This window comes from Asterias rubens, chromosome 4 (assembly GCF_902459465.1).
Source record: "Asterias rubens chromosome 4, eAstRub1.3, whole genome shotgun sequence".
Taxonomy (NCBI): Eukaryota; Metazoa; Echinodermata; class Asteroidea; order Forcipulatida; family Asteriidae; genus Asterias; species Asterias rubens.
This window is the reverse complement of record NC_047065.1, coordinates 13,634,460-13,659,926: the sequence shown is the minus strand read 5'-3', so window position 1 is coordinate 13,659,926 and position 25,467 is coordinate 13,634,460. Positions and strand designations below refer to the sequence as shown.

The following is a 25,467-nucleotide window of genomic DNA, read 5'->3' as shown; positions in this document are numbered from 1 at the left end:
CTCGATTCCCGCGTGCAGGGCACATTCATCTAAATAATGTTTACACTGGGCAACCTACGCTCGTAAAGGTACGACTTGGTACATTTTTTTTTACAGCACACACAAAGAGTACACATTAGGCCACACAAAATAAATAAATGCACACAACCCAAGCTGACTCGTGAAACCTGAGAACGAGGAAAAGGAAATGGAAAGTCACGGGGGATATTATTTGTAACTTGAATGGGGCAGGGAGCAAAAAGCTATGCTGACAAAAAAGACTTCGTTCTAAAGTGGCGCTTTGCAATTCAAAAAGTGCATATCGAGATAGCATACGAACGTTTAAAAGCAACTGTAGGATTTGAAGCTAAGGAAACTTGAGGAAGATGGGTTCGTGATAGTCTATTGTTGACAAAACTTGATCTAAAGAACAGAATGAAGTTAGCACGTAATCCTGTACCCCCCCCCGTTTATTTGATGTTTTTATGTTTAAGAAAAACAAGATAGTGTTGGTTGTAAAGGGTATACCGATGACAAAATAGGATCATGGCATTATTATTATTTAGAAAAACCAATGAGCTATCGTCATACCTTCTTAACAACTGTAGGCAATAACTTAGAACTATTTATTGATTGGCACAAATAGTAAAATACAGGATGTTGATGCGCACAATGGTGAGTTTATGCATTCCATCTTTCAAAGAATATTCTCTCTGCTTCACGAATGCTAAACAACAACATAATGTGTAATCTGATTGGCGGATACCAGGTGTATGACGTAGTAGACCAAGTTTTGCATACCGCGTGACTACAATAATCCAATCGAATAACAAGGATCTCTACTTCGGTGTGTATAACAAATAGAAGTGAAAATTCACCAAAGCTTTATGGTAATTATCTAATCGGCATTGCTTAAAAACATGGACGAGGTAAACATAGACTTTGCACAAAGTCGTAAAATAGACTTTGCAAAGCTGTGCGAAAGGCTTTTGCCTCTGACTTTGTAAAAACAACGGTCTGCTCCTCTCGTGGTATTCACGTTGTATAAAACAACTAGACGAATCGCGTGAGAGTTGTAACATATTCAATATGCCAAACATCTAAACGACTTGTCCACAAGCCTACGAGACAGCCGGTTAAGAGTAAAACATATCTGTGTTTGTATCATTTTGATCGACAATCGTAACTAATTTTGATTGACGTGGGGTTGCTTGGGCCATGTCTTGTGATTGAGTACTGTACTCTAGTGGACTATCCGTTGGGGGCTGTGGGCCATATTGAAAATCAATTTTCCTCGGCCATTTTTTTTTGGTCTTCAAAATAATTTTGCCTTCCTAACTTGAAGGGGGAACAAAAATAAAGTTCTACGGCTACGTACAGTGACCCGGTCGCTATATCATGAACATTACAATTCCTATGCATTTTTTTCAATGAGGTAGGCCAATACATCATACTTACAATATACAACAAATATTAAGTTTTGGGACTTTTATACGCAATATTTCGCAGATACACAACACAGTTTTCTTAACTATCTGCCATGTTCCTAAACTATAACTACAATCATTTTTTGGTGGCTCTGATAAGAACCGGTTCGCTGTTCAACCAGCATGCACCGACAAATGTTTTGTTCTGCTGAAGATAATCAGGGCATCTCACGATACGTTCATTACTCTGTTCTTTTCACAGAACTCGGGAAAGTAATGAGTATATACAGTTCTTTAAAGACACTGGACACTATTGGTAACTGTCAAAGTTGCGAGATAATAATGAAAGAAAAAAACACCCTTGTCACACGATGTTGTGTGCTTTCAGATGCTTGATTTCGAGACCTCAAATTCTAAATCTGAGGTCTTGAAATAAAATTCGTTGAAAATTACTTCTTTCTCGAAAACTACGTTACTTCAGAGGAAGCCGTTTCTCACGATATTTTATACCATCAACAGCTCCAATTACTTGTTACCAAATAAGGTTTTATGCTAATAATTATTTTCAGTATAGTGTCCACTGGCAACGATTGACGAATTACACTGCTCATGGTGTTTCTGCAAACCCAATACTATAGATCATACCTCCATCATGTGAAGGTACAAAGCCTTCCTTCACATAAGTTTAAAAGGTAAATATTTTAAAAATTTTAAAACTTAATTATACGAGGAAGGTATTTTGCAAGTATTTTTTATATGGATTTGTCATTATTATTATTATACAAATAGTCGATGTGTGACAGTGTTTAAAAAAGCAGCTGCCCACGAACGATCGTAATGACCTGACTTGACTTCTGTGCTGATAGAGCTCTTTAGATGTCAGATACTCTGGGGTCCGGTCATTAATTAATTCTCAAGCCCAGGATTTACTGGTCAGAGCGCCAGGGCAGTCAACCATAATAATAATGCCCTGGAGCTATACCCTGTAGTTTTAGTTGAGTATGTTGGTATAGCTCTGTGGTTTAAGCATGGAGGTAGAATTAAGATGGATGGCTTTAACTAAAAGAGTTGTCGCTTATCGGGTGAGTTTTTTTTATATGAATCAAAAATAGTTTAATTGTTTGAACGTGGTGACAAATGGGTTGATGAAGGCCACGTGTGCAATGGTACTGAGCTAACAAGGCAGGTCCAATGTTGGTTTTCTTTCTACATGAGGGAACACCACGGTAGCCCATTAGGCAAACAAATATTGCAAATTAGATATGTTATACCATGGAGTAATTCTACCTCCATGGTTATACTATAATTCAGATTCACAATCCGTGCAGATTCACTTTATAGAAACGGGAGGCCTTTGCAGATTGCGAATACATATTAAATTATTATGGACCCGTATCGACGGAATGTGAAACGGATTGGATCTGTGACAACGGAACTTGAATCCATGCCTTAATCCATAATAACTGACTGTGAAGCCTTACTAACGCATTATGAGTCCGTTATAACGGAATGCGAATCTGTATTAACGAAGTGTGAATCCGTAATACGGAATGAGAATCCGTAAAACGGATTATGAGTCCGTTATAACGGAATGCGAATCTGTATTAACGAAGTGTGAATCCATAATACGGAATGAGAATCCGTAAAACGGATTATGAGTCCGTTATAACGGAATGCGAATCTGTATTAACGAAGTGTGAATCCATAATACGGAATGTGAATCCATAACTTACGGAATGTGAATCCATAATCCGTAATAACGGATTTTGAGTCCGTTGAACGGAATGTGAATGCGTAATCATGGATTGCTAATCCGTAATTACGAATGTGAATCCGTTATAACGGAAAGTGAATCCGTAATAACGTAATGTGAATCCGGATTGTGCATATCCGTAAATTCGTAACCGTGTTTATGGAACAGATCGTACTAGCCAAACAAAACAATCATGGCACATTTTAATCGGAACATTTTATACTATATTTTCAAAATTTGGTAACCCCATGCCCCTTTTTGTGGGTTGGGTCTAGTATCTTTGTAGTTTTTGTCTTAATTTAAAAAGAGACGCTTTTAGCATAATGGATAATCCATAATCACTTGTACTCAATCTAAATCAAGATTTGACCTATAGGCCCCCCCCCCCAACGTCCATAATGCAATAAAACTCTCCCATTCAAACAGAACAATGCGGCAATTTATTAGCAAGCTGGGGTTGGCATATAATGAGAGATGGGCCATCGGGAGCAAGAACGGGCATCAGGCTGGTTTGCTCGCCCAGCCAGCGCGCCGATCCCCCGCGGGGATGTTTAGGGTGACTCAGGAGAGCGCCGTAGTTTTATTAACGCATTGGACAAGACCGCCAACCAAAATGCTTTTGTGGTCCCTTAATGATCACCAATGTTGTACTAGCTGACTTCTGCGCTATTGTGTGCCTCTGTACGCTCAAACAAACCCGGGCACTGCTTCAAAATCAAGGGCTTAGGGAACTTGGTATTGTCCCGGGAGTAGGCGACCGGAGGGCTTGGCTTGACCCCAACCATCAGAGGTCAAGTAATTGAGGAAAAATCCCACACTAAAATCAGCCGTTGGGATTTTGTTAACCAAAAAAAAAAGGCCAAACGAATTTATGTTGGGGAAGAAAAGCTTACAAATTACTGGCATAAGAGTGCTATTGTTGGAGTTGTTTGCCTGCAAGCTGAGTTGAGGTCACGAGAGAAAGGAAGCTGGAAAGATGGAGTTTCTCGTAAAACCATAATATGTTGAGTCAAGCGGGTGTTTGTAAATAGATACTGGGAATCAATGTGAGAGGTTTATATTGTGAAACTTTGGCCTAAAGGGCACCCCGATGGAATTAATGTTATGGAACGCAGCAGAAAACATAACATGGATGTTATTTGGATAAAGGAGGCAGGAAACATACCCAAGTGTGAGGTTGAATATTTATCGACACGATTCCGTTTTTGACGCAATTGTGTTTGGAGAAGTCGTTTTTGAAGTCTGACTTCTGAATTAGATTTAGTAGTTTCATAATGTACGATTTAATCAATATGCAAAAAAAAAGAGCTGAACAGTTTTTGTTTCGGTAGATGTAAATTTGATGCCTGTGATTTGTTGTACATAGCTCGGGAAAGTACTGTCTATACAGTGCAAACACACATCGGTGTATAATGGGCAAAAAACAAACAGTAGATGTAAATTTGATGCCTGTGATTTTTTGTACATAGCTCGGGAAAGTACTGTCTATACAGTGCAAACACACATCGGTGTATAATGGGCAAAAAACAAACATAATATTTGTTGTTTCACCTCAACGCACCATTGGACACTTTTGATTATTACTCAAAATAATTGTTAGCATACACAACTTACTTTAGTAACGAGCAATAGACAGCTATTGATAGTATAACACATTGTGAGAAACGGCTCCCTCTGAAGAAACGTAGTTTTTGAGAAAGAGGTATTTCTCACACACACAAATTATTTGAATTTAATAAGGGACATCAGGTGAGTTCTCAAATTCAATGCATCTCAAAGCACAAAACTTGCGCGACAAGGTGTTTTTCTTTCCATATTTCTCTCGCAATTTCGACGACCAATTGCAATTCAATTTTTCACAGGTTTGTTATTGTATGTTGAGATACACCAAGTAAGGCTGGTCTTTGACAATTACCAAACGTGCGGTGCCTTTAAGTATTAATCACCAGACATTCAGTGCGAGCGAATCGGGGCGAGGCATCCCTCACTATTACCGTCAAATGATGCATCCATGCCTCCCTGCTTGTCAGTATTATTACGAGACAGGACAATTATTCCGTAGCCAAATTAATAAAGGAGCTAGTAATATGTACCGGAGGGCGTGCCATGGGCCGGGCCGCTCTTTTGTTCCCCTGTTTCGGGGGGACTGTATTGGCGGCTAATGAAGTAATGTAGGGGATAGGGAATGGTAACTGACTGGCAGGAGAATGACCGAACCCAAAACTCCATCATTTCAGGATGAATAGACATTTGTTGTATCCTGGAAAACGGACGTAAATGAGACATTCTAAGGGTTATATTGGTTTAATGTTTGGGTGGGGGAGGGATGCACGTGTAACACCCCCACCACCAGCCCGCCAGGCACCCCCATTACTCCCCCATCTGGTAGGTCAGTTCGGTTTCCGATGTTACTTAAAGCACCGTGCATAAGATTTACTGTATATTGTGCGGATTTATTTAGATATAAAAAATAAACAACAGTTGTGTACAATTTTTGGGATAATCTTTTTCATTATTGACACCATTAGCATTACATTTCGCACAGTTGTTGCATATACCAAACAGTTCCAGAGCGTCTACTTTTAAAGCTCCTATTTGATTTGTAGGCTATCATGGGTTTCCATGTTTTACATTTATTTTTTGGCAAAAGCGATGTTTCTCTCAAAGCCCAGCTTGAAGTCAGTGACTTATGATTTTTAATTATATTTTGCGTCGGGGTGGTAGGGGGGACTCCGTTGTTGCAGGTTGGAGACAGAAATTCCTCTGACTCAAATATTCATAATAATTAATAAGCTACGGTGTACTTTGGTTTACGCAACTTCTATGTTTTAATTCTGGACTAGGATTTATTAATCGTGTACAACAAAAATTAAGGACGTGTGTGCGGCACCATAATGTAGCCCGAGCCCTAAATGTAGCCCGGTATAGGTCCGGGCTACATTTAGGGCATGTTTGGGGCTACATTTAGGTCCGGGCTACATTTATGGCATGTTTGGGGCTCCATTTAGGTCCGGGCTACATTTAGGGCTCGGGCTACATTATGGTGCCGCACAGACGTGTGTGCAACTGCCGAGTGTTATGGAATTATCACACCACGTTAAAATAATCTGTGGGTTCAATATGGTGGGAAAATATTGAAAGTAAAAACAGACTGTACATCCTTTCAAATTAACAAAATGCCCCAAACTCGCTCCCCCTTAAAGTAATTACATATACCACTAAGAGGATTACCAAAGTCAACACCTCACGAAATAAACTTCACCGAGAGAGAGGAAAAAATATGATGGGAAGAATCCATCCCTTGCAACGGGGGGAAAGGAGGAAGGAGAAGACGGCCTGATGGCCGAGATGGACGAAAGCCCCTGAGGGGATAACAAAACATCCATTATAATCTGAGGGGACTGAGGAGTTGAGGGTAACGGTGAAACATCATGGGGGAAAAGAGACGAGTCAAACAGCGTGTTCTCTCGATCTATGTACCTCTCCCTAAGGGATGCTAAGGCTAAAACGTATATAGGATCGACACATGACAGTAAAGTGAAGAATAAACAACGGGAGATGTTGATGTACGCGCGGGAGAGCTTACAAGGCAGGCCCCTTTTGGCAGGTTTTAACAGTTTGATTTTTGAGGTCTCTCTCTCTTTTTCCCCCGGCGTGGCAGAGGACACACACAATAGGGATGTTTGTTTTGATGTATATGAAATGGTTGTCATCAACTCAAGTCAATACACGCGGATGATGTAGGATTATAAAACCACTGACAGTTTTTGTTTATCCTTTCTGAAAGAAAATTGAAACTATACGAGGAAGGGGGATGAGAAGGCAATGTGTGTCAATATGGCGATTGAATTTATCTATTTTTGGTTGTATTTCAAGATCTTTGCTTCTCAGATAGCCCTGGCGGCCATTCACTTTCGTTACTTTGTATGTGTACAGCACAGAGGAAGAGATATTGGGCTACTTCTCAGACGAATGGGTGATGGTATATCAACGCATTTTATTTCGAATCGAATCGCGTCTTTTCTTTCAGTAAATCCCTTAATTGAAATCCTTTTGCGAATTTGTCAAATAGGTTTCTGGTTTCCGAACTATGACCAAACTGACCAGAACACATAAAGATGTTTAGCAGAAAATACTGCTTGAACAATTTCTTTGCTTCGAGAAAAAAATTGAGTGGGGCACCAGTCACAACAATGTAAACTGAATGTAATAATATTGGTTGGTTACCTGTTTATGTTAAGCAATACTTTTCTGTGCTTAGCAAGTTTATGTGCTTACAGGCTGCATGAAAATTGGGCCCGGTACACAAGATTACCTTTTAGAGCAATATCCATCTTTCAGTTTACATGCACTAAACATTTTCTCTGAGTCGTCAAAGCGTGATGCACTTCTTTCGAAATAATTGACGACCTAATTCTATTTACGGGCCTTTGTGGCAAAATATTTCCCTGACTCAATTTTGAAAGCATTGAAAGGCTTTTCTCTACGTACCCTACCCCCCCCCCCCCCCACCACCACCTTTCAAATTTATTATTGCTTTAGTAACCTAACAATTGAGATGTCGATTGGGTTAGAAGGGGGGGGGGTGTTCAAGAAAACAAAACGAATTCTACACAAAATAGAAAAAGACATTTCAAGTTTGTTGTAGGGTGATTCTGATTTTCGATTGTTGTCCAATTTGTGGCATTTCAATCAATTTTTGTCCGAGGGACTACTATTATAATTGACTTAGTTGATTGCAGTACAATGCAGCGGTGGGTATTCCCATCAGCCCCTCAGACCCATGCATTGACCCAGGCCTACATTCGTGGATACAGTCCACTATCGTGATGCATTGATGTTGTATAAACAAATATTATGATTTTTTTTCCCCTGCGTGGTGACAAAACAATGTTTCAGGTAGTTTTTAATAGTATGCATCATGCTGTTTGTGAAATCATAATTTCCACACCGAAGGACTGAAGTGATTTGTTATAAATTAACGATTTAGGCTAAATATGAAAACAAATGAAAGAATAGTTTTTACCATGCATAAGTGTTGTTGCGTTTGGTCACCTTTTCCCCTTAAAGAACACTAGACCTTTTGTAAAGTCAAAGAGCAGTATTCTCACTTGATGTCTATCCCAAAACTATGCAAAAAATACAAACTCTGTGAAAATTTGGACTCGTTTGGGCATCGAAGTTGTAAGTGAATAATGAAAGAAAAAACACTCTTGTTGTTGCAAAAATTTGCGTGCTTTCAAATTTGTGTGCTTTGCCTTAATAATAGGCATCGGGCCTGATAAGGTATTTTGTATTTGAGTGAGAAGTTACCTCTTTCCCAAGAACTACAATACTTCAGAGGGAGCAAATTCTTACATTGGTTTTTTTTTTTTTCATTTAATGGTTGGACTGGACTATTTTGAATAATTACCAATAGAGTCCAGTGCCTTTAAAAGGTTGAACATTTACTTATATAGGAGGAACACAAATGTGGCAGTGCAGCAGAGCAATCTAACGGCAGAGACCTTGCGTGTTGCCCTACTAAAGTGATTCTATTATTAGGCGCGAAAATGCCGCAACACGTCTCCTGAGACGCTGCGAACCACTTGCCTCTAAATCACATCATCCTAGGCTCTGCTTTAAAAAAAAAAAATCTGCAGTGGCTGTAGAAAATGATTGCTACTGGCGTAAATGAACAATCAGGGAAGGGCTGCGGGCTTGGGAAGTTGGGGGGGGGGAGGGGGGTGACATCAGGATGATCAGGTGCATTAGGAATTGCTGCTAGCATTGTATGGGTTAATTTGGGGGTCGGACTGGGGATTGGTGAGGGGGTCGTGGACCATAGACGATTCAATTCAAACATTTTATTCCATACTTCATGAACATTTCCAAACGGTATATAGCCAACATATTATTTTAAGTAAGTAACCAAGAAGAAAGGCTCTTTTCTACAAGGCATGCAGATAACATAATTAGGTATGGAGGCATCATCTTAAAGCCGAGGCTTGTGGTGAGATGCCTGATGGACAGGTTACAGATGTTTAGAGAAGAATCGGTCCTTGCATATTTTAAGACAAAATGGTTATTTGTTGGTACAACGATGAATGAGGTTGGTATGAAAGGGACAGGGTCGTATCGGTTCGATTGTGGGGAAAATGTTGAAAACCGCTCCTTGCATAAAATAATGGCTTGTGAGAGAGTGTGGGACAGTTGGGATATGATCATGCAAGTTTGAGAGAATAAAGAACCGGTTCTTGTTATCAAGGAAGGTGGTGGAGGGGAGAACGTGATCGGGCAGATCTCAGTCAGAGGATACGGTGCATTGCTACTAGTATAACAATCATGAAAAGACAGGGTGAAGTTAGGGAAGTCTGTGGAGAGAGTGGTATAGTGACTGAATTCTATCCACTGCTGTTGATATTGATCACAATGATCTCACTGAAGAGAATAGGCATTGCTGGAGGAGGGCTTCACCCAATAGCCTGATGATGATGATGATGATGATAATGATGATTGCAATGCGACGTGTACTTGAATAGAGAACTGTAAGATGATGCGGAGAGCTGGTAAACGGTAACACATGCAATCATTAAGTTTTACAGGAATTTGTCTTGAACATAGTGCTGTCAAATAATGTCTGAGGAGGAGGAGGAGGCCAAGACAGAGGAGACGTTCCCTGATCATCGAAACATAACCCTTATATTGCTTTACACTGCCAGTTCGCCTATTAGAGACGGGTTTTAATTTACTCTGCGTGTGAATTTAGTGGAAATCCCTTTTTCCACGAGTGGCTATGGCAGGGTCGTTTACCCGCTGGAATTTTAACAGCATGAACTGGTCCGCTGTCTTCACTGGTATGACTCCTCGTACTCAAACAAGGCATTGTATAGATACTAGTCGCGCAACCAGCAGTTCGCGCGGAGAGCACCGCTGCAACTCGACTATCTCACCGCGTGGGACCATAAACGACTTGTCCACAAGTCTGTGTAGATACCTATCGATTGCAAACGCACACCATTTTTCTCCCAGCAAGCAAAATGTCATGGCGGGGTTTATACAAAAACATTGCGTAGCATTTTCCCTCATCTCTCATCCTCCGCAGTGAGTGAAACTAATTTTCGAACATGACTTCCATCGGTAAGAAACAAGGTAATGGGCTGTCCTTTAACACTGAATGTTACTGTACTAAGCTGTACATCTCATCAGCCAGTTACCCCATAGACTCATGACGGACGGGAGGCAATTAATAAGGTGTTTGAAAAGTTTGAGGAATGGGCAATAGTGTCTTGAAGAAAAAAACACAAGACAAGCTCTGATTTTGCATGCAGAAAACGTAAAGGTATGCTGTATAGGTGACGCAGCAGCCTACTTTGCCAGGAAGTTATGTACCGCAGTGTTGAGGATAATTCATCACACATGGGTATCTGCATTGCAATTCGGATGGGTTCAAGTTTTGAGTGCTCTGTTTTTAGGGGTATGACTGTGTTGGAATTTCAAAGACATATTTCATATGAATCTCAGTTTTGACTTTCTAAGTGTGAAAGGGTAAGTCTACAGAAATAGGACAATTCATCACAACTGTTGTAGCTGATAGCTTGGTGAGATATTTTGTTGGCAAGGGAGTTTGAGAAGTGGGTCCAGTTTACGAGAGTATAGGTTAATGCATTATAAATGTATTTATATGGATTTAGGGTTTTCAGGAAATCTCCTCACCATGGTAAACTGTTCTTCATCAATATGAGTGTAGCTTGACAATCAAAGCTGAATACCAATTTGAACTTGCGTATCTCTTGTATAGTAAAACACTGATCATTTTGTAAACAAATTACTGAAATGTTTTTTTGACACTGAATTAGACTGTAAGTTTGAGACTGATCAGCGAGCTATTAGTTTGTGTTAAATTGTTACAAAACTATGATGTCTTTTATTTCCAGAAGGGGGGGTGGTCTCTGGAATCGGCTTGCACAATACTATAGAATGCGCCTTTTCGAAAATGCGCTAATTAATGCTTTCAAGGAAACTGGTACTATTGATATTGAATAATTCATTGAAATTTGATCAATACAATCTCCCTGTTTATACATATATTGAATGGAATGGCCTCATTGTGATGTATTTATAATTAGCCTTTTTTCATGATGAGTGGTGGTGGCATGGGTTGTCCCTTTAAGCCGTGGGGTGCAACGCAGCGATTTGCCCGGTCAGGCTAGCTGACGATGCGCTGAGCAGGAAATGGGGGGAAAACTGGTTTATTGCAGCGAGTAGACTCTGTGCCGTAGGCATGAATAGAGATTACGCATTACTCATGTTCCTCGACGACAAACGCGTAGCCACAGTGCTAGTCTTTCCTCCTACTCCTAAACCGGGAGTGACGTCTCTGTGATTACCGTAGTAGACGAAAACCAGTACAGACAAACGGCGCTTGTTACGTTTCAATCAAACGTAAAGTGATCCTTGGGTAAATCTAGCCGTACGGTGGAGGGATGGGGGGATGCGCTGCATGCCTGCTTGCTCGTACCACGGCCGGCAGTCACTGTGCATCATCAAATTTCCAAGATGGATTACCGGAGGAGGAAACAATGATGAGATAGCAACAAGAAACGAAATGCTTTCCCGCGTTCAGGTCATTCAGGGGCATCATTTCAAGGGGATACCCCCCCCCCCCTCCTCCTCCTCTCCCGAGGGAAATGAACAAACAAGCCCCGAGCTGTATCATTTTGGGAGAGAAAATGATGAGCTCATCAATTTACGGAGTCTCTTTATTGACATTTGATTGCTTCACCTGTTGTTTATGATTTAACCCCTGTCATGGTATGACACAAACAACCCCAAGATGTGTGTCAAGTAATCACCTCTATCTGACAATACATCACACTTTTAGTAGTGGAGTCCCGTCACAGTTCATGTCTCGTCCGTGTCTATACCTGCCCTAACAACCTTCTACTGTAATTTGTAACTTTACACTGAGTGTACTTGAAGTTGTCAGGTTCATCATTTCGTAGACAATGCTTCATCATTTTCGTGTTGCTATACACCCCTCCTACTTTCCTAGCTAACCTTCTTCTATATAAATATACGCGTCAGAGCATGTATAGTTTCTCGAATGCGTATATGATTAGGCCAGCCAAGAACAGAATTTATGGAGCTGTGAGCTTTTATATCAACCCAAATCTTAAAGGTATCGGTTTTTTTTTAAAGGTTTGCATTGATTCCTTTTTATTCTCTACGTTTTCTATATTGAACACACCATAAAATTTCACAATAATATTGTACACTGCAGGGGTATTCCGAATAATAGCCTAAAGCCGAAGGTTTCGAAAGGGGCTTCCTTATTCCATTAATCGGGCAAATTCAAATAAGTACTGACTTTTGAAAGCGTTGCATTTGTTCACATTATATTAACTTTGTTCAGACGAGAAAATTTCCCATGACTTTGGTCAACCGGTAGCCGGTTTCAAAGTTAAAAAAAAAAAAAAGATTAATAGTCGCTTTGAAAATCGACGACAAGTTTAGCCAAGGATTTTCTGATCGTTAATTACACCTTGAAAGCAGAACTCTTCCGTAAATCCTGCATCCCTAACCCCTTTCAACCAAATACCCGACGATCTTATAAGGATGTGTAAACCTATTCTGCACCACTGAGTCGGATCACTACAAATATTATTCCAATCATGCAAATGAGGTTCCTACGTGTTAGTTTATAATCTAAATATCAATCCCAGCCCAATCTATTCCCCATTAACGTGTAATCAAGCACAAGAAAATTGAATAATAACACAGCACGATTGAAACAGCTGCCATAGCACACCAACTCCCATAGACCCTTTCCCGAGATACCACACTTCCACTACCTTCGTCTTGGTCTTCCACACCATTCAACTGTAAAACATCCCTGTCATAACACACACCACAACCGGGATTTCATGTTCTACGAATCTGGGTTTGAGATATCAGGTGTTTTGATGGCGAGGGCTGATGTAATATTTTGTCAAGCAGTAAAGCATACACTAATTAGCGTCCGCAGAGAGAGGGCTTGATTATAGTTTTTTATACATACTTAACGCAGGTGCAGCTCAATGGAGTTTTACACACTGTGGGACAATTATCTGTTCAATTCGTCCCTGGAAGTGTGAAATTTGCTTCGATCATAACAAGCTGTTTATATTCTCGCTGAAAATGGTATCGTGTTGTTTGTCATTACATCCTTTCAGAGGTTATACAAACTTGGAAGGGGGGGGGGGTAACAACAAAAACCGCAGGACTCTAATCATATAAAGTTTAGTGAAGTGCAAACCATGTTTACTTATGAAATTTAATTCCTCACAATAATATACCGTATTAATCATTACTAGTCCGTCGTGTTCTCCATATACCCAAAAGCTATGACAATACTAAATAATAAAAGCGTTAAAGGGGACCAGTCTACTTCCTTGACTATCATTGGTGTTGTTGAACTGTAAACTGTGCATGCAACGTTGTACATGCACATTACAGTACCTGTGAGTTTAGCATTGTCACTGTGTATTCCTTTCTCTATGGTCATTGTCTCTCGGCTCCGCTGTCTACGTCACGAAAGCGCGCCACCAAGTGGCACCGAAAGTTTTTTATATTTTTTTTATTTCTATTTTTTTATATTTTTTTTTAATACTTATGTCAAATAAGCCCCCTATATATATTGAAGTAAATATAGGACGTGCTTGTGGTTTCAGTTGTTGGTTCACCGTTGTAATATCATCTGCTTTCAGTAGAACAAATGTTTTTTTATATATTTATTTACAGTGGACAACACAGGTCCACACAGTGGTTTTTTGAAGAAAATTATTTCTCTTAAGTGTACAACAAAGGAGGTCCACAGGGTGTATAATGCAACACAGAGTCTGCGTGGGGCTTTGTGTAATGGGTGTCCCAAGAACAAATCAAAAAAAGCTGTGGAGATTAACATCACTATTTTTTTGTTAATAAAGAGTTCTGAAAAAGATGGGCACATTTTCCAAAAGAACAACATCCAACAGTCCCTTTAAGGACTCAAGAAAGGGTAAAGAACAACATTAACCCTTCCCAATCAATTAAGCCTTCTGGCTTGAACTCACTCCGTTCAATATTTTCATAACCGGATAGTCATATCAATTAATTTACAAGCACACTATTGGACGGTGGAGAGGGGGGTGGGGGTGGCTGTGCGGTTTGCAGTGCATGGATCGATGGGCTTGTACCAAGAGCCATACACAGGTGGTGTGGGGGATACATTGATTTTCATAGGGCGAGATTGTGGGGATGTTAAACATGGCGGGCGGCAGGCACACCACCCACAGCACGTTTCCTCTTCCCTTACAGAAGTGACCATACAATAACACTGTGGCCTGCTACTGATAGAGAGAGTATGACATTTGATGATGATGGGAATATCTATTCATTTTTCGTTTAGGTCACAAAATGCCTGAATAAAATTCAACTCATTTCAACTCAAATCAAATCGAATTTGTTTTAAGGTGATCCTTTGTTACGAAACTTCTCATGTTATTTTAATAAAACATCCTTACAAGGAGCGTGAATGTACTTTAATATCAAAACGTATTGAAACTCGATACATCTTATATTATTCTGCTTGTCTGCCAGGAGTGGAATGTTCATACCAATACCAATACCACGGGACCATTCAGCACTTGGAATTCTTCATATTTTTTGTTCAGAATAATTGGAAGATGTTCAAGACAAGATCGTGTATTTAGATTTTAGGAATTAATTGAAGAACAACTTTGATAATCGATTATATCCTATTCCTTACAGGCAAACTGCAGTTTCTGTCATTCATCCCAACAAACATTCAGATTGGAGATGTTCAATAAAAACATATAGTGTATTTAGATTTGAGTGAATTGCTTGAAATATAGTTTGATGAGTGTTTGTATCTTATTTCTCACAGGCAAACTGCAGTTTCTGTCAGTTCATCCACAACACGGAAGAGTTCAACCCTCCCCTATTGGGTGCCAAGACCGAGTACCAAGTCATCCTACGCAGCGAATGGGTTAGCACTAAGTGTGAGGTACGTAAGGTCCACTTCGTCACCAGGCACCTCGTCTTCCACAACAACTTCACCTGGGAAGGGTACTTCTTCTACTACCTGGACCCCATGTGCCAACACCCTGTCTACAGCATCTATGTCAAAGGGACCCACTCGGACGGGACCAAATCGGAGGCCGTCATGGGAGGGACTGAGTTTGAATTCGTGACCAACAAGATGTGGATCACGCCCCAGAACGTCATACAGGTAGATAAGTTGAACAACAACCAGAACGACTGCGCCAGGGCGGGGTCGTGGACGCTCAACGAACCCCAGGAAGTAACGAGTACGAACGGGTGCGCTCCTATCGGAGTGACCCTCCCACACACCGAGCTGGAACTCATGCGTATGGAGCAGGGAGCCGGCGGTAGAGCGCTCCTATTCAACGGCCTCCAGTCCACGGACGAGGAGCTTCAAGGGCTGGTGGGGCCCACGTCCTACCAAAGCCCACTTATGCACTGTGCGGGTGTGAACCCGCTAATAGACATAACAGTCACATCACAGGCTGATGATGACAGTGGGTGTGGTGGACTCACTGCGTCATCATACACGCTGTTGATGCTACTCTTAGGGGCGTGGCTTGTCCTCTTTTTAAGACACTGATGAATGGTGCAAGTTTAAACTCTTTCATGGAGCAAGTTTTATCCTAGATGCATTCGTTGTTACTGAAGGTGGGAAACTGACATCCGGAACCAAGTTACATTTGGTGAAACATTTGGTGGATACCAGGAAAATGATCAACCGATCGTGTCTCTGCATCTAAGAAGTCCAGTTACAAGACTACAGGCCTACAAATTTCAAACTAAAAACACTTGAAATGCGTTGACCCCCTTCCTTAGGGCCTTGTCACACGAGGTACGGTATGTATACACTCAGGCAACTTGGAGGCAACCATTGTATGTGCACTGCTAACTACATGACCACTTTGGTAGCAGTAGTAATTTTGTAATCACATTCGATTCATAAAAATACAAAAATTGAACATTCACATGTGGTTTCTTCTTTGAAATTGCTTGGAGCGGGTTGCCTGTGTAAATTGCCTGGTGTGAAATGACCCTAAAACGTCATCACAAACTGTCACAACGCGACTGTACAAGGCTATGGTCCCACCTGTGGCAAGCATAGAGCAGCTCGCGCGTTTTGAACCCACAGAAAGCGCGCCATTCCGTCTGGGAATGATACTTTTGTCACAACTATGAAACCAGTCAATAAGTAATACAACAATCAACACAAACGCCCCTCCTCCATAACAGACAAGTCGAGATCAATAACAATTCTTCTGTGTAGTTTTATGGTGCACACAAACCTTCATCCAACACCTACAAAATCACAGACCTCGTCGCAAGGTCTGCAAATTACTCTAAAATGACTTGTGATCATAAAAAGGCGGGAAATTAAGGCAAATTTTAACACATTAAGTAAATGGTCGTCTGCCCCAAGGCTATCTTCCAAATCTGACCCTTGATGTATTCTCGATGGAGGGAAAATGAGCCTCATTAAACTGTTTTTTAAGGAGGTAATATTTAAATTGGAATAATTGAGACCAGAAAATTGGGTTGAGTACCATGGACAAGTGAGATTGGAATAAATTACAGTTACAAGTGATTTTTTTTTCATGGGCATAAATTAATTGGGGAAAAGTTGGAAGATTTATGATCTGGTGGATTTAGCGCGTGCACAGCATGGCCATGAAATGTCCAAATACTGAGGTTTGCGATTGCTCAAAGATGCTTGTCATGAAAGGGGTGGGTGGTGGGTTTGGAAGCATGAGGTCACGAGGTACATCTTGTTGGACCTTGGTATGTTTTATACAGTAACAACAGGTGTATTGAGGTAGGTACAGCACGGATACTTTGTCATCCTAGTTTGGGGGTCAACTGATGCCCGCTGTACCCTCTCGCTTAAAGGCAGTGGACACTATTGGTAATTGTCAAATACTAGCATTCACACTTGGTGTATCTCAACATATGCATAAAATAACAAACCTGTGAAAATGTGAGCTCAATCGGTCATCAAAGTTGCGAGATAATAATGAAAGAAGAAAACACCCTTGTCACACGAAGTTGTGTGCGTTTAGATGGTTGATTTCGAGACCTCAAGCTCTAAACTTGAGGTCTCGAAATCAAATTCGTGGCAAATTAATTCTTTCTCCAAAACTATGGCACTTCAGAGGGAGCTGTTTCTCACAATGTTTTATACCACCAACCTCTCCCCATTACTTGTCACCAAGAAAGGTTTTATGCTAATAATTATTTTGAGTAATTACCAATAGTGTCCACTGCCATTAATGTGAAAGAGTGAAATTTGTCCACCCGCATACCACTTTTGCAAATAGCCATGTTGCGGACAACTCGATTTAGAGTGAAGTTCGTGCCGATTTCACTCAGAAAGAGTGGTACAGATTGACTTTCACTCTCTTTCACCATTCTACAAGAGAGTGAAACTTTCACTCTTTTACTTCAAGAGATTAGGCCTACCAATTATTGCACAAGCAACCGGGTTGCGGGCAAAGATATTCACACATGAGGATAGACAAGTTAAAATATCTTTGTACACAGTATAAGAAATTTAAAGTTGAACTTCATGGTGTATAAAATACCGCAAAATACTATTTAGGAGACTTTCCAACGCTAGGTGGCAGCAGACATACCGGGTAAATTTCCATTGTTTACGTAGTTCTGAACATGCGCATAATTCTGAGAACAATGGATTTACCCGGTAAGTCTGCTGCCCTCTATCGTCCCAGAAAGTCTCCCATTGTTTCTCCACTAATAAAAAGTATCAAATCCTATCTCTCGTAAATCGGGTCGCCACAAACCTCACTGGATTGATACCTCCATCAATCATTCGAAACCCTATAACAGTGTACATTGTATGTATCTCCAGCGTACAACAAAGTTCAAAACTAACTCATGTGCAATACATGGTGTTACTGTTGACACACTTCTTATTGTACCTCCAGTGTGTAAAGTTTCGAATCCTACTCATGTAATGTTGCCTTAAATCTTTAGATTGTATCTCCATCGGGCCCAGTTAAGATTCTTATAGACAGTGGACACTATTGGTATTTTGTCAAAGACCAGTCTTCTCACTTGGTTTATCTCAACATGTGAATAAACAAACTTGTGGAAATTTGAGCTTGATTGGTCGTCGGAGTTGCGAGATAACTATGGAAGAAAAAAAACTCCCTTGTCTCACGAAGTTGTGTGCTTTCAGATGCTTGATTTCGAGACCTCAAATTCTAAACTTGAGGTCTCGAAATCAAATTCGTGGAAATTTACTCATTACCAAATGATGTTTTATGATGATAATTATTTTGAGTAATTACCAATAGGGTCCACTGCCTTTAAACGGATTCTATTGGTCAGTTTTCTTGATTTAAAAGTATTGTATGATAGTTCGTATATGGCCAATGTCATCATCTATAGGTGCAACTCTAAATGGCCCTCTAAAAGTTGTAAACAAAATGTGTAATTCTTGCTACAAATTATGAAAAATTATATATGCAATTAGGTAAAGCCATTTGAAACGGGCATAATTTAAACGGCACACTGCTACTGTTTTATATTGTGTATTCATTTCTTTCTTAATTTATCGGATGATGCTGCTGATGGCTGGCCCTTTAGTTTGATGACTTACTATGCATTGGTGATGCGAAAAGGGCCCGGGACCAAATGGTTTGGGAAAAAGGGTTTCGGTTTAAATATTAATCTTTGTTATTTGCTTAAAATAAAACTAAGCATGCAATCACAGCAACAATAGGCAGAAAACTTATTAATTTTGAGTTGAATGCACTTTAAAATTGGAAAAATTGGAAACAAGAGAAAAAAACCACCAACTTTAATTAGCAACAATTTGCAGAAAACAAATTGTACGTTTGACATGGTTTTTCGGCCGGTAACCTTTTACTGACAAGCCTGATAAGATATTTCTGTACAAATTAATTGCGTCGCGGGGGAAAATTTAATATAAAAATAATTTCAACCGAACTCTGCTTTTTGTTTGTCTTCCTTGTGAAACAAGGAGATAAACTGACCAGTTAAAAAACTCAATATTTAACAAGAACTTTTAACTAGTCTAAGTAAAATATATTTTTCTTGTTTATAGCTTTAAAAAGACTGTGATTCAAAAAGCAAATAATGTAGAAACCAAGAGAACAAAATTCATTGTATTGAATATTTTAGTCAAAGGATACTGATGGTGTATTCTTTTGTATTTTTATCCTTAAAAAAAATGTAAATATTATAAACTACGCAATATCTTAAAATATTCATACATTGAAAGCACACAAACCTATTGAAAGGCTAGTTGAATGGAGTAATAGAATGTCAGTTTTCCCCGTCGAAAAGAACCAAACTAAATATTTACAAAAACGTAATCACAAAAACCAAGCAACATTTATACTCGGGGAAGCTGGTTTTACTTGTAAAGGTGTACCAGCTCCATGCCAGTATAACTTCGACTTACACAAACAAAGCAGCTATATGTAAATTATTCGATTAAAATGTATGATTGTAAAAAAAAAAAGTAAAAAAAAATGCTTACACAATTAATTGTTGGTAAAGTTCAAGATAATTTTGTGAACCATTTTTTATATAATTTGGACGAACAGTAATTGCATCATTTTTGTTCTAATTTGTTCGGTATTTTTCGCATTGCTAATACAAAAATGGATAAGAACGAATATTTGAAAATGATTGGATCTTCTTCTTTTTCTTTTTTAAATCAGAGCGAAAGTTATGTTTTGGTTGTAAATTGTATAAAATATTTACTATGTTTAACAATGTCTTGTTGCTGTGCATTGTACACGAAATTGTCACTTTATTTAACGATGAAATTAGCACATATATTTCATGACCCTCTGTAGCACCAGGGGCTGCGAATGGTCGCCACAGAGCACCATTGTGGCAAACTCAACGTAGATATGGGCTCTTGAAGTATATTTGACATGTTGAGATCTTCAAATAGTTAAATAGAGGATCATGACATCAGAAACGTTAATTGTCGACATTTCGAGGTGATCTATCTCGGGATGCCGACATCCTGATGTCGTCGTTACTATATAGTTCATCTTGGGATGTCGACATCATGAAATCAAGATGTTGACAATTAAAATATTGTCTTCCCGGTACATTTCATTTTAGAATGTCGACATCGTGAAACTAAGTCCCATCAAGTTACCCGTTTTGCTGATTCTCTCGGTATTCCCAAGTCAGTAAAATGTGTGTAATAAAATATTGTAATAATTCCAAATTCCAAGGTACGGAGTCTACATTGTTCTACATTTTGTACATTTGCTGTTGATAAAAATTACTGGATATACTTTTCACTGTGTTTAAAAACTGCTTAATAATGATAAACGTTTAAATAAAATTATTGAAGGATTACAATTTTGGAAGTAGCGAGTTCAAAGTTTTGAAAAAGGAGTCTGTACATGTTTTGTTTCTTGCGTCATTTGTCTGTTTTGTTCTAGAAATTAATGTTACATTGAATTTTACTCTAAAAACTCCCGGGTCAGAAAGGGGGCCTGATTCATATCCGGGTCAGGTTGACATAATATTTTGGTCTTTTGAAAAAAGGAGTAATACGTTATCGATTACATGGTGTAGACATACGCCCTTGCTACTCAATCAGCTGTTCTGAATAAAATAGTCCCATCTTTGCATTCAATTAGTCTTGGAATGTCACGTTTTTTCATATCAAGAAAAACATTATTTCTGATACATGGAAATGTTCGTCTATATGCAAGTTATGCGGTCTGACCGTGAACCAACGTGTCATGTGACATTTAGACAGGTCAAGTAGTAAGTTGTTTTTGCAAAATGCTCCAGATATCTGACCTTTCCTTCAACTGTTAATTCTTCACCCGGATTTTGTTTTTCTAGAACAGAAAAAAAATCAAATTTTGTAATTTTCCGAAACCGCACATCCAGGTTTAGGTTTCTTTGAAACTGGAAACAGATGTTTTTTTTATTTTGGTATTTTGACAAATTTTAGACACCAGAAAATTGATGTATGTAATGGGGTCGAAAGTGTGTTCTAACAAAATGTTTTTAATGGAATGGTTCAAATTAAGACTTCACGATGAGTGACGTCATAACTAAGTGTGAGGCACTCACATTTATTAAACAAACGTCCAAGGTAGGTAAAAGACAACTTTCTATAGAGATCTGTTTTTGTATTAAGATTAAATTTGGTCATTACAGGGAAGCAAATAATGACCCTAACAAACTTACTTGGTCAATTGCACTGGAGAGATGTTGATAGAATAACACATTGTTAGAGATTGGAGTAAATGAAGTTTTCGAGAAAGAAGTAATTTTCACCCAAAAATTTGAATCTGGCAAGGGTTTCAGAAACACGTTACCTGCCAAAAACTACATTCAGTTTACATTCCTGTGACTGGTGCCCCACTCAATGTTTGCTTAGCAAAACAGTCAGTCAAACAATATTTTCAGCTGAACATCTCATTGTGAAATTGGGCCCACATGTCATTACGACTGCTGTGATCCATAAATATGCCGATCTCACGAGACTTTTGCTTAGCAAAATGTGGACCTAATCCATCATATTAATGTGACCTAAATCCATTAAACCTGTTGAACTTTAGTCCGCGTGTAATCTGAACCAAACTCCGTCTGGATTTGGACCCATATAGTCGTTAGATGTAATCTGATACTTTAATTTGTTTTGGGATATCCGGATCTAATACACCAGGAAAAAAAAACACAAATTGGTTCTGCCGATCCTGTTAAGTTAAAGACACTGGACACTATCGGTAATTACTCAAAATTACTCAAAACGAGTAATAGAGCTGTTGATAGTTTAAAACATTGTGAGACACGGCTCCCTCTGAAGTAACTTATAGTTTTCGAGAAAGAGATACTTTAAAAGACGTCAAGCCTGAAACCTTTTATAAGGCATCTGAAAGCACACAAATTAATTTGTGCAACAGGGGTGTTTTTCTTTCATTATTCTTTTGCAACTTTGATGACCAATTGAATCAAAATTTTCACAGATTTGTTATTTTTTGTGCATACGTTGGGGTACACCAAGTGAGAAGACTGGTCTTTGACAATATTATTACCAAAGGTGTCGAGTACCTTTAATCGCTGAAAGTTTACAAACATGATAGCCTGGCGATTAAAATACTCGGCAAAAGCAAACAGGGGAATCCCCCACGGGGGAAAAGTCAACCCATGATGATCCTGCAACAGGTGACAATGGCGCATTTGGGGTTAATTGTCGAAACAGGTGCCCTACGAGGATAATGTATGGCCTAGTTCCGTGATTGTCACTTGAGAATTCTGGACCATAATTATATTGGGGGTTTAGAAATGATTGAGCACACAGGTTGAGCATGTCTATCATGGGCAATAAACTATGACGTATTGGTACAGCAATCCATAAATAAGTTTAACCACAGAGCAAGGAAGAGCCTTGCTCGATGGTTTAAAGGCAGTGGACACTATTGGTAATTACTCAAAATAATTATTAGAATAAAACCTTTCTTGGTGACGAGTAATGGGGAGAGGTTGATGGTGTAAAACATTGTGAGAAACTGCTCCCTCTGAAGTGCCATAGTTTGAAGTAATTTTCCACGTTTGATTTCGAGACCTCAGATTTAGAACTTGAGGTCTCGAAATCAACCATCTGAACGCACATAACTTCGTGTGGCAAGGGTGTTTTTTTTCTTTCATTAATATCTCGCAACTTCAATGAACGATTGAGCTCAAATTTTCACAGGTTAGTTATTTTATGCATATGTTGAGATACACCAACTGTGAAGGCTAGTCTTTGATCATTACCAATAGTGTCCACTGCCTTTAAGCATGGATGTAGATTTAGATTTCATGGTTTAAAGGAATACGTTTGGTAATCACTCTCAACATGAATGGAATAAAATCAACTTTGGTTAGATGCCTACAGCAGCTTTCGATAGTATTAGCATTTTGAGAAACATTTTATCACTTCTATTCGCACAAACGTGGTTTTGTAAAAAGATATCAGTTGTGATCAAAGGTGATGAAATTAAATTAGTCTTTTTGAAGTTTGAACGTGATCAAAACTTTTCGTATTGGTTCTGATAAATATTATGTCTTAAATAATGGTACAAGAAAACTGCTCCGCAGTTCTTTCAATTACAACTAAACCTAACCAGTCGTTCGTTGTTCGAATCGAAAATGGTTACAATGAAGGTTGCCATCAAAAATTAAGCATATGGCATAATTTACATGAAGTATTCAAATTCACTTAACGTCGGGTCCCGTTAAAACGTCCCAGTATGGCCCAGACCATTGTATGGGTTAGGCGTTTAAGTTTGACTTGTATCTAGGTCAATTTGGAACAGTTTCCGGGTCAAACTCACCAAACAAGAGGGTCAGGCCCACGTGCTTCAAAAGCTTGAAACTCACATCAAGAAAAGAGGACTCTGTAGACATAAACTACGGGTGCTGTGTAACATCATGCATGTACATGTACACGACATGTTCATCATTAATCAGTCTGACAATCCCCAACAAATAGCTTGTTCGCCAACGCATCTTTAAGTTAGTTCAAGTTGGTATCTGAATCCTAAATTACACACAAGATTAAACAGTTCAACCGGTTCGCCGGATCCAGACGGACCATGCAAACTGATTAAACAATATCACTGCTTATTTTTGCAGACAAAATATCTGCTCTTCATACACAACATATTCCACCGAATAGCGATGGTCTCAAGCGGCTATCACAGAAGAAGATGACCCCGTCGCATCTTTATCATCACCCCCTAGCCCCAGTCTCTATTCGTACAAGACTAATAATCTCCTACGGAAAGATCTACTCTATCGTCGAATGCTGCTCCCAAGTTCAACGCCACTTTTAGGGCAATGATTTTATAGACGGTTTCCATCAATACCTGTTTCATTAACCACCAAATAGACAGATCCGGAGTGCCTCTTAAAGGCACTGTACACCGTACTCAAAATATTTATACTAATGACAGTGATTAAGTATAGTTTGATATTGGATATAATGTTGGTACAGAGATTATCCACATTGTACATCAATATCGAAGAGACAGTTCCAGAGTTCCTCTTAAAGGCGCTGTACACCGTGGGTAGCACTCAAAATATGTATAATTATGACTGTGATTAGTATAGTTTGATATTGGATATTGGACATTTGTATGTTTGTACAGCGATTGTCTACCTTGCACATCAATATCGAATGCTGGACTTGCCCGTAGGTTTGTACATGTACATCGACATTGGATACTGGACATTTAAATAATGTTTGTACAGCGAATATCAATGTTGCCTTTTAGCTATTGGATATTGGACATTCCCATAGGTTTGTACAGTGAATGTATACCTTGTACATCGATATTGGATATTGGACATTCCCTTAGGCTTGTACAGTGAATGTATACCTTTTACATCGATACTGGATATTGGACATTACATAATGATTGTACAGCGAATATCAATGTTGCCTTTTAGATATTGGACATTGGACATTCCCATAGGTTTGTACAGTGAATGTATACCTTGTACATCGATATTGGATAGTTGCCATTCACATAGGCTTGTACAGTGAATGTATGCCTTTTACATCGATATTGGATATTGGACATTCACATAATGATTGTACAGCGAATATCAATGTTGCCTTTTAGATATTGGACATTGGACATTCCCGTGGGTTTGTACAGTGAAATACCTTTTACATCGATATTGGATAGTTGCCATTCACATAGGCTTGTACAGTGAATGTATACCTTTTACATCGATACTGGATATTGGACATTCTCATAATGATTGTACAGCGAATACCAATGCTGTCTTTTAGATATTGGACATTGGACATTCCCATAGGTTTGTGCAGTGAATGTATACCTTGTACATCGATATTCGATATTGGGCATTCCCATAGGTTTGTACAGTGAATTTATGCCTTTTACATCGATACTGGATATTGGACATACACATAATGATTGTACAGCGAATACCAATGTTGCCTTTTAGATATTGGACATTGGACATTCCCGTAGGTTTGTACAGTGAATGTATACCTTGTACATCGATATTGGATATTGGACATTCCCTTAGGTTTGTACAGTGAATTTATGCCTTTTACATCGATATTGGATATTGGACATTCACATAATGATTGTACAGCGAATACCAATGCTGTCTTTTAGATATTGGACATTGGACATTCCCATAGGTTTGTGCAGTGAATGTATACCTTGTACATCGATATTCGATATTGGGCATTCC

The 25,467-nt window shown here is 39.2% G+C and overlaps 1 protein-coding gene across 1 annotated transcript in view; it reads left to right on the top strand.

The window, feature by feature from the left end:
- LOC117288952 (protein APCDD1-like) overlaps positions 1 to 16,017 on the top strand; it is a 67,509-nt gene extending 51,492 nt beyond the window's left edge. The window contains exon 4 of the mRNA XM_033769828.1: positions 15,065 to 16,017. Coding sequence (XP_033625719.1) covers positions 15,065 to 15,805 — 741 coding nt within the window. The 3' untranslated portion in view covers positions 15,806 to 16,017. The remainder of the gene's footprint in view (positions 1 to 15,064) is intronic.
- The last annotated feature ends 9,450 nt before the right edge of the window (positions 16,018 to 25,467 follow it).